Below are 10,704 nucleotides of genomic sequence, written 5' to 3'. Positions count from 1 at the left end.
TCCCTATTTTCTGCACAATTCTGAGCCTGGAAACTCTGTGTTAGATTAAAACAAAAACAAAAACAAAAACAAAAACAAAAAACAAAAAAACCGCTTGCTTTATTTCCTTTTTTCCCTCCTGACTGAAGAGGGCAAGCAGACTCTACCCGCTGGTTTCCTCATGCTTAACCAGGGGAAAGAGAGGACGGTCTCTTTTGGGCTTTGATCTTCTCCTTCCTTTCGCTGGTGGTGGCAGTCTTGGCTTGGATTTGACTGATTTTTTTCAGGCAACCAAAGCTTACTGTCCACAGTGGAGTTTTGCCCTGGCGCACATTGGCTCAAATAGTGGTTCTGCACTTTGAGTGTGGGTTGGAATCTCCTGGAGGGTTTGTTAAGCCTCAGATTGCTGGAATCCACTTCCAGAGTTTGTGAGTCAATAGGTCTGGGTTATGGACCTAAAAATTTGCATTTCTTAGAAGTTTCTAGATGATGCTGAGGCTCTTGGTCTGGGGATGGACGTTTGAGAGACAGGGGCCTGAACAACGAGCCTCAAGCAAGACCATGATGAGAAACTCTGGCCAGACAGAAAAACGCAGAAAATTTCACCCTTGATCATGCACTTTGTGCTTCATTGGCACAGGTGCCTGCAATTTTTTCCAAGGAAGACTTTGTGACTTGATATTTTCCACTTGTAGAACGAGTTGAACTGGATATTTATTATCAGATATTTACTTAGACCAAATAAACATAGTTAAAAACTCTGTAAAAAGAGAAGATGCTGGCATCCTGACTTCCCTCCTCAAGGATCTGTATCACGGACTCATATTTAGATCCAAAGCCACACAAGAAAGTCATTGTCAGAAATCAGGAGTGCCCTGTTGTCTGCGGTCACATCCCCCAACCTGCTCTCCCCAAGCTCTCTGCTTACACTTGATTTCAGAGTTTTGTATTCAACTATTAAAGGTAGTTGTGAAGGCCTATTGTTAATATAAATCAATTTCAAAATTAATGACCCAATGATAGGCCCTAATGTTAAATTACTAGATGACATTCATTGAAAAAGTGGCAACAATGGGGAGAGTCGATGACAACATCTAAAAACTTTAACACACTCCCAAGAAGAGCAACACTGGTGTCTTTGGAGAAACGTCACTTGTGTCCCTGATGCTGTTCGCCAGTAGCCTCAGGCTTAGCACTGTCTCTCTGTGCAATTGTAATTAGAATCCAGGTGGTTGGTTTTGATCTTAAACTAGGATGGTCATTGCCAGTAAGAATTCCTAAGTAGGAGGAAAACTCATCAGTCTCTAGCAGGACCTGCAGAAGAAAGATTTATATCCAGTGAATTCTACATTTGAGTGGTGCTAAAAAGTCACAGTGTTTTGCATTGTAACATCCTGAAATCCAGATACATCTTATGGTGAATGGCATCTTATAATCACGGTTGGCCAAGTGGGGGTCAAGACGTGTTGTCATTGCCTGAACACGCACAAACTCTGTGGTTAATCCTGGTGGAATGACTTGGCAGCTGTAATCTCCACGTTTCTGTCAACAGATCACCTAAGGATTGTCTGGAAAGGAAACATGATGCCTAGTGTCTGAACACTTTTCCTTGCAACCTCCAGGTAAGATCAAGAATGTGCTAGCATCACAATATGTACCCTGGGTTTGGAAGCATTCAGGAGTGAAGTGTAGTTAAGAAATGCTGCATCACCAGTGCCTGGTAATTAACAATACGAGGACAGCAATGACTCAGTTGAAAAATGACTAAGTAAAAGAATAGAGATTCTGAGTGTGAAGAAATTAGAAGTCCTTAATAAGTTTGTTGTGTTCCCTTTTTATGTACACACAAGAGTGATAGAAATATGTCTAAGTCTAAAAGCTCTCATTCAATAAATATTTAAAAGTTCAAAAAGATTAAAAACCTTACGAAGAGTTTAACTGGGTATATCTTTTTTTCTAATAGCAGTTCTCAACCTTTTTGATCTGAGGACTCCTTTTATACTGAAGATTGAGGATCCTAAAATTCTTTCATGTAGTAATATCAATCAGTATTTATCATATTCAAAAACATTTTTGAAAGAGAGAGAGTGCACATGTTCTGGGGGGGAGGGGCAGAGGGCGAGGGAGAGAAATCTTAAGCAGGTTCCATACCCTGCACTGAGCCCCACGTAGGGCTTGATCTCACCACCCTGAGATCATGACCTGAGCCCAAACCAGGGGTTGGTTGCTTAATGGACTGAGCCACCCAGGCACCCCTCATATTCAACATTTATTTTTTTTATTTTATTTTTTTAAAATATTTTATTTATTTGGGACAAAGCAAGAGAGAGAGAGAGAGAGGTGGGGAGGGGCAGAAGGAGAATCAGAGCTCCCAATGAGCAGGGAGCCCGATATGGGGCTTGATCCCAGGACTCTGAGATCATGACCTGAACTGAAGGCATATGCTTAACCAACTGAGGCAACTGGGCATCATATTCAACATTTAAAGAGACTTTTAATACCAAAAAATACGCAAGCACAGATTCCATAAGCCGCCAGAGATAATGACATCATTCAGCCTCTGAAAAGCTCCAATGTGCACTGGGGAGAGAATGAGATCCAGAGAGGCGGATTTGTGTTGGCATGTCCACAGGAAGGGAGTTTCTACCTTGTGGATATTTATTTATTTGAGAGAAATCACATAGGCAGAGGGAGAGGGAGAAGCAGACTCATTGCTGAGGAGGGAGCCTGATGCAAGGCTTGATCCCAGAACCCTGAGATCATGACCTGAGCCTAAGGCAGAGGCTTAACCTATTGAGCCACCCAGGCAACAGATAGATTTCCACTTAAGTGCTGGAAGGAGTACAATGTGGAAAACTGGTGTTGGACCACTGGGAGTGCTGTGAGGCATGGGGAAATGAGCTGATTAAATGTCCTCTGTGGCCGTGAGGAATATTCCCCCCAACCCCCAGCTCACACCTGGTGTCCTGCAGGCCTGAGTCATTCGAACCTTAGGAGAAGGTACCCGTGAACCTGGGTTCCAGCACGGTGGAACCGGCTGTCTAGGAGAACAGAGTTGGGACAGAGGAATGAAGGAGTGTGATTTGCCCCCTGGGGAAGAAAGCTGGATTTTTCTGGAGACCAACGGAGGAGTTGGGGCTTATAGTTTCTGGAGATCTGGGGAGGCCTGCAAATGCCTGTGTGGGTATTTGCTGATGGACACTGGAGGCCAGCCAGGGTTTGCCTGGACTGTCTGGTGGAGAGAGGGAAGTCCCTGGGGAGCTCAGATGCGGCTTTATAGACTACAGCAGCAATGTAGTTACCAGCCAGTCTGAGATCATCCTGCATGAGTTTGATTTCTAGCTCTGCCTTACTGGCTGGAATGTCATTGTCACTAGAGCCCACTTCGCAGGATCCCCCTGAGAACGTTAAGTAAGGGACACATGGAAGTTCCTCAAACAGTGCCTGGTGTATCATCAATGCTATACATATGCCATCATCTCTTGCACTTTGAATTTCCTGGAGAGGTCATACCTGCCACACCGTGTCCTCCGAGAGTTGCTATGGCTAAAGTTTCACCCTGCGTTTAATTGAAGACCAGATTAAAGCCCTAAGGCTGGAGTCCGGGGGACCAAGAGCATCCTGGAAATTGCAGAAGTGCTCTACTGAACAGTGGGTGGGAGAGGCTACGGTGGAGAAGGTCATCGAGCCCGCCACTCCACCCTGTAAGGTCTTCCTGCTCTAGCCCATGGCACTGGGTCCTGCTCAGCAAACCCTCACTGACTTCAGAGGGACTGAGGGCTTTTCTTTCTTGAGTGTGAGCACCGGCGTCCCACGCAGGGCAGAGACAGATCAGTGCCAAACTCCTTGAGAGTCCACCGGGGCCTGGATCCTTCAGTGGGTGGCGGGGAGTGGTGGCGCCTGTGTGTCTGAGCCGGGGAGGTGGGCGTGGGCAGGCATGGGCAGGCACGGGGCCGACCGTCAGGGCTCCTGCCACCTGCCATAGCACGGGTATCTGAACTTGCCCGGACCTCTGTCCGCGCTTCCGGACTGCCCCTCCTCCCACACGCATCCCGCCCCCAGGGTGGGCGTGGCCGGCTCGTACCCTCGCCTTCCCCTCCAGGGGGCGGAGCTGGGGGAGGGGTCCACGAGTGAGTCACGTCCAACAGGCGGAGCTGAGCACTAGGGGGCCGGCTGGGGAGGCGCCACATCCGGCGGCTGACTCGTTGTGTATAAAACCGAGGCCGCAGTAGTCGGCTTCCAGCAGCAGCACTGGGCTCTTTTCGGCTTCGGGAGCAGCTGCTCCAATGCCCCACAGCGGCCATGAGCATCCCGCACTGGTGGGACCAGCTGCGGGCCGGCAGCTCGGAGGTGGATTGGTGCGAGGACAACTACACCATCGTGCCTGCCATCGCCGAGTTCTACAACACGGTGCGGGAGCGGGAGCGGGAGCGGGAGCGGGGATGGCAGGCGGACTGGAGGGAGGGGACCATCCCTAATCGTGGCTGCGCCGGGAACCTGGACATGGGTCCCTGCGTGTATGTATGCTCTCTCCAGGGCCAGGGTCGATCCGTGCGCCCCCTTCTCTGCGCTCATTCCAGCTCTCCATCTGTCTGTCCTCTTCTGTCCCTATCCCGACATCTGGGCTTATTCACCCCTTGTCATTTCCTTCTGATGGCTCTATTGTCTTGTTTGACCGGCACCTGTCCCGAAGCCAGTGGTCCGCGCCAGCCCCTCACCTAGGTGGGTGACTCAGGGACTGGTGAACCCGCCGGGACAATTCCCTTTCTCCGCTAGGATCTCTGTGGCGTGACGCACTTGGGTCGCATTGTGCGGTTTCTCCCTGAATACCTGCTCTAGGAGTGGGTGGGGGGGAGGGGAGTTCCCGGGCAGGTTTCAGGGGCAGGGCCCACTGCCACCGCGCTCGTTGGCCCCGCCCCGCTAACACACCAATAATAGGTCGAATTACTTTGGGCCAGAATCACGTTGTTACTAGTTCCCCTGTCTTTACCTTTAGTTTCCAGGCTCACTCCAGCCCCCAAGTCAGCTCCCCCAGGTCTGTGCCGTCTCCAGCGATTAAGCCTGGGGAGTGAGAGGGAAGTTTGGGAGTGACTGTGTGCGTGTTTCGTGGGCTTGCCTTGGTCCCACTACGGGCAGGCTGAAACTTACCCACCGCAGTAGTGGGTGTTGCTGTTAGTATTTATGGGAGGGAAAGCTTGATGCTGGAAGGAAATGCCTTTTCTTTTCCCTGTGCGGTGGTTCAGGATTCTCAAATGAAGACTCTGCATGGTTATTTCTGCGGCTGCCCAAACACACACAAAAAACCAGGAGCTCCTGGTTTAAAAGTCCCTGTGAATTTGAGGTTGTTTGTTAGGGTTTTCTCCTTGGATTTGCTGGAGAGAATGTACTTGGCATGAGTCAGTCTGGAGGGATCTCTGATGAGCTGGTCAGAGCCCTTTCATTCATTGATGATGAAACTGAACTCTAGAGAAGGGAGCAGTCATCCTCATGTTTCTGGCACAGTCCGGAAGTCTGCACTCTCCCTCCTTCCTCTCTCACAAACACTCCTGCTTCTTAATTATGACCAGGTTAGTTCCTCAAGAAAACCTGCCCTCTCCTGTCCATCGATCCTGTGAAAGACTAGTGGAGGTGGCCACAGGTCATCTGTTGAACCCCTTCCTTCAGAACGTACCCTCAGGGGTAGACAGGGGCACACAGTACTGGAGCTGGCTGGGTACTCTGAGTACCCGTTGCTCTTCAGTGTCTGTGGGTGATTAGCCTGGCTGGTCCTCCTGACAGGCCTTGTTCTTTGCAATACTCCTAAACCACAAAATTTGCTGTAGCCCGTTAGAGAGCTTTAAATCTCAGAGAAGTGTTCGGTCTCCTGACTTTGTTGAGTCTGGGTCCAAAAGAGCTTAGCAAAAACTGTTTCCTTCTCTCAGTTTCCTTGCCCTACTTATCTTCTGAAGCTTATTACAGGACGAACGCGTGCTTCTCTCTCTCTTGTATTGAGGAAGACTGAACTATTACTTGGCGATAAATAGCTTATTAAATCCTCATTGGAAGGCAGCAGGTCTAATTATCCATTTTAGAATAATCATTACTAATTTTGAGGAAAAGTTTCGGGAACCGAAGATAAAACAGGGGATGACTGGGAGAAGGATCTAGAACCTTCTTAATGGGTCTTGGGGGTAGCACATCACTACTACAACTTATGTCACTACTGGCTACCATTAATTGTTTGCTGGGTGTTGAAGCTTTGCTGTGTAGTGCACAATCAACCCGGGTGGTGGGCACTCGTCATTAGATCCACTTGATAAAAGGAAGAAACCAGGGTCCAGAGAGATGATGCAATTTGCCAAGGTCAAGAAAATGGCAGAATTAGAGTTAGACCTTAGTCCATTTGACTCTTCAAAGATACTTCTCCTGAGGATGCAAATGTCACATAGCTCCTTTTGACTTCTTTATTTTGCACAGCACAGCTGTTTATAATTCAGTCATTTTTTAACTGAAAACTCCTGCATTGGGACCGTTGGATCTACAGGATAGAACTCATGATGTTGGGTATGAAAAAGTTTGCGTAGTTATTTTTCCAGTTGTTTAAAATGTTCACCTTAAAAATAAAATTTACTTTACCAGCAAACATGGGTTTATTTTGGAGGAAGAGAAAATGCCATTCAGGACAAGCAAGCTATAGCAAAAGCATAGGCAAGACCAATAAACAAAGGAACGGAATGTTATCTTATGGAGAAGGAGGAAGTGGGGAGGGGTTGTTTTGAGCTGGAGAAAAGCAAAGAGTTCAGGGTGATTGTTTCTCATTGGCTGAGGGGCAGGGGTAGTGGATTTCTCTTGGGAGATACAATGTATATCTTTCCCTGTTGGGACCTGCAATAAGTTCCTTGGGGAATCTTCAGTCACCGGTCTGTCATTCACATTGAGTGGTGTGGGCTTCTCCTTCCAGCCTCCCCAGGGAGCATCCCCAGGCAACTTCAGTGAGGTTTGCACTTACTAATTTTCACAAATAGTAGCACGATCAGGATAAAAAAAAATCAGAGTATGCAAGTTATAAAGTGAAAAATCTGCTTTTTTGTATTATCTTTTCAGACATTTTCTCAGGCATTGTACAAAACACGCGCATTTGTGTGAGTATATAAAATACATATGTTAAATGTGTACACCCAGTATCTAAGTTTTCATTCAACCCGGTTGAGATCATACTACACAGACTACTTTCGATGTCTTCACTTAATAGATCTTAGAGATGGTCCTAGATTTGGCTCAAAGTTACCTTCCTCTTTACAGTGTCTAATCAGTGTTCCATTGAATGGACTGACCGTGATTTATTTAACCACTCAATCTCTTATTGATGGACATGTAGGGCGGTTTCTGTTTTATGCTTTCGATTTGGTTTTGGAGCAGTGATGCAATGAATATCCTTATATCTGCTTCTGGATGGACTTATACGAGTACGAATCCTCTGGAGGGAATTTTGGAGGGAATTGCTAGATCAAGGAGAGAGTTTACTCAGAGACTGATAATTGTTGTTAAATGGCCCACCAGAGAGAGTATCCTGATTTATAGTATACTCGCACTGACAGGGTTTGGGTGGACAAAGCCTTTTGCATTGGGGCCCTGCAAATCTCTGTTGCCTCAAGACTTGTCATCATCCTTTGCTTCAGCCCAGCCTACATTTCCTTTCCAAGAACGTGTCATGTTCTTCCATAGCCATTTGCTTCTGCACATTTTGTACTGTTTCTTCCATCAACAAGTTTTATGGACGTGGGTTCCTTTTTATGTTTTAAGTTTCCAGGCTCTTGTCCTACCAAAGAGAAGGACTCTAGAACGCACTGTTTTAGAAAAAAGTAGGGTCTGCTTTTTAACCACTGGGCTTTGCTTTTGGGGATTCTCTTGCTGGGCAGTGACTCAGGGGCTCAGGAGGAAATCCACTGGTGCTGAAAAAAGTCTCGAAGCAAATTATCTGCATAAAACCAGTCCATCATCTGTTGCCTTTTTCCAATGAGCTCTGCTACCCATCAAGATAAGGAAGGTAGTTCTCCTGATATGCTAAGGCCCATGTCCCCATAGGGCAGAATGACCTATATATTCTGTCTCTGTTCATGGCTAGATCTGTCTGTTTACTGGGCAGCTGCTGCGTGCGTGTCACAGAGATCACACCTGCAAACAATCTTTTGGGTGGTGATGGCCAAACCCAGAGAGGTACACAGGTTGGCAAAGGTGTTATTGGTATTCCACATGGGGTTCCGGTACTGTGGAGGAATTTTGCAAGAAGTCTTCTGAGTGGGGTGGCCAGTGTGTCCTCGTTTGTCCAGGCCTTGCCCATGCCCCGGGGGACCCTCCTCAGTCCCAGGCAGGCCAGGACAACTGGTCATCCCAGAGGCATGAGGGCAGCGATGGAATGGAGGATTAGACATCTGCATGCAGTTAAGAGGCCCAGACCTTCTTCTCAGCCAGGGAATACCCCTTAGCTGTTTCTGAACCTTCTGTTCAGAAAATCTCACAGCCTGTTGCTTTGTCAGCATTTACTGTGCTCCTGGGAAAGCGCACACTCCCATGCGTTGGGAGGAGATTGCTGCCTGTTCTTGAGATTATTTTGGGGCGATGTTACGGAGGAATTCGTGGAATGAGGAACTTTCTAAGGAAATAATTAATATATTTTAAAATTGCGGTTTCCTTTTAATTAAAACAATCTGCTCTGCCGACATTAAGCTAATTAGTTCTCCAAAGCAACAACAGGCTTTAAAAAATACCCTTTGGCTGAACTATTCAACTTCAGTAACCCACACAATTGTGAGGGGAAGTTTCATTTCTCAGACGAAATGGAGCCGCTGAATGTGTGTTTTAACCAGGACTTGTTTGCTTTTCTGTATTTCTTTCGGAGTTCCTTCCTCTTTTTGTCTCGGGGAGAGAGTGTCCCTCTGATTTGGTCTTTCCCTTTTCATAGACGGAGGGCTTTAAAAGGCATGGTGGAGGTGGGCCATCATTGGGAGAAGGGCTGTGAAGAGGCAATAAGGTGATTTCTGTGTCATCGGGGAGATGTCCAAATGGTGCTTCTAAGTTGAACTCCTTAATACGTGCATTTAAAAAAATGTTTGAGGTCCCATGACTTTCCTGCAGGTGTAATGAATGACTTCATATCTTTGTGAAAAGTGTGTAAATACATTTAAACATGTTTAACACAGAAGCCAGCATTGCACCGTATGTTACCCAGCATTTAAATACAAACTCGAAAAGGCAAAAACAAGTGAAGAACACAAGTTGACAAAGCCAGCTTGGGGGGACAGCTTAGCAGATGGCTGTACTTGGCTGGAGCAAGGGAGATTGCAAGGGTTTGAGGCAATGACGATGAGGTAAAAAGCAAAATGTGTCCTGCCCCCACCCCCATCGCTGACATTGTAGGAGAGGCTGGTCCCTGGGGCTCCTTCCCCTGGGGACGGACTAGATAAGCCCCCCACATGTGGCACTTACAGCAAGTGAGGTCAGTCTATCTGAACTAAGAGGAGAAGTTTGGCGTAGCCGTTGTTGGCCTGTTGTTGAAGAAGAGGAGTAGTAGAGTGATGATGTTCTAATATGCAATATGTATACATTCACATAAATGCAAGGAAGGGGACTTGAAGACTGTGAACCCGAGGGCAACGGGTATCCCCCGGGAGCAGGATGGCAAGGAGACTTGAAACAAAATTACACAACGGAACAGGAGAACACGTTTATGTCTAAAAGGAGAAAGATCAGGTTTTGAGTTATCTCTGGTATAATAATTCCATTTTCTCCTTCTCCCCCTTTCATTCCTTCTTTGCTCCTGGAAAGGAGAGCCGCATTTAAATCATATCACAGGTGCACAATGCAGGGATAAGTCAGAATTTTTAGAGAACCAGCGAAGAGTTCAGCCAAGGGGGTCAGAGTGTAGCTGGAGGGAAGGGGGGGCTTTGGAGGGGAAAATCAGCTCTGGGCCGTGGAAACAGCTTAGGGCCCGCCCCTGCTCTGTGGGTGATGGGCCAGCCTGCGGAGCCCTTCTGGGCGCTCAGGCATTGCCCCTTGTAAAACAAGGGATGGTCTTGAACACTCTCATTTTTACTCCTGAAGAACTCTCGTTCTTTAAAGGATTCCTTGGAGAGTTAAAGGCTGGGATAGTCAAACAACAGCTTACTGCTGACAATGTATGCAGACCCTAGGCCCAGTTCCTCCTTACCTGCTGCTTAGTGACTGAGAGTGGCCCTGTTTCTAAGCTTGGAGACTGCACCCTGGCTGGGACATCTGACACCACTTATCCAAACCCTCACCCTGGGCTGCAAGTAGCTTATGGGCCTTTCCGGTGAGAAGGAGGAAAAGATCCCCCTCAGAGCAGATGAACTAGAAGGAAAATACCCTTTTCTGCACAATGGGGTAGCCCCACTGGGGATTTCAGGCTTCAGTCTTAACCCCCGGCAGCAACCCTGCATCCATCCCGCCCCGACACAGGATCTGGTTCTCCACTTGCCACTGACTGAATTCCCTCCTCTCTTCCCTGCCTTTCTAAAAGTGGTGTCCCTTATAACCTTTCCTGTTCCCAGATGTTGAAAGAGGCCTGCCTGCCTAGGTCACTGACCGTCCCAGTCTTTACCGGTCTGCCTCAGGGGTCTGGTGTTGCTGATATGTTTGGTCTAGTTGTGCACATGCACATTTTCCTAGGTCTGGTAAAGGTTTTCTACCCAGGCTCCTTTAGTTCAACTCAGAGACCCACCCTCATGG

General features: G+C 47.5%; 1 protein-coding gene across 2 annotated transcripts in view; it reads left to right on the top strand.

Moving 5' to 3' along the window:
- Positions 1-4,167: 4,167 nt before the first annotated feature.
- ACER2 (alkaline ceramidase 2) overlaps positions 4,168-10,704 on the top strand; it is a 32,462-nt gene continuing 25,925 nt past the window's right edge. Inside the window, exon 1 of one of the 2 annotated variants that reach the window (XM_032880510.1) lies at positions 4,168-4,389. In XM_032880510.1, the coding sequence (XP_032736401.1) occupies positions 4,266-4,389 (124 nt within the window). In that variant the 5' untranslated portion in view covers positions 4,168-4,265. The remainder of the gene's footprint in view (positions 4,390-10,704) is intronic. The other variant, XM_032880509.1, reaches the window with a different exon arrangement.

The sequence above is a fragment of the Lontra canadensis genome, unplaced genomic scaffold (assembly GCF_010015895.1).
Source record: "Lontra canadensis isolate GAN:19392208 unplaced genomic scaffold, GSC_riverotter_1.0 scaffold70, whole genome shotgun sequence".
In the NCBI taxonomy this organism is placed as follows: Eukaryota; Metazoa; Chordata; class Mammalia; order Carnivora; family Mustelidae; genus Lontra; species Lontra canadensis.
This window is presented reverse-complemented; position numbering and strand designations above follow the sequence as displayed.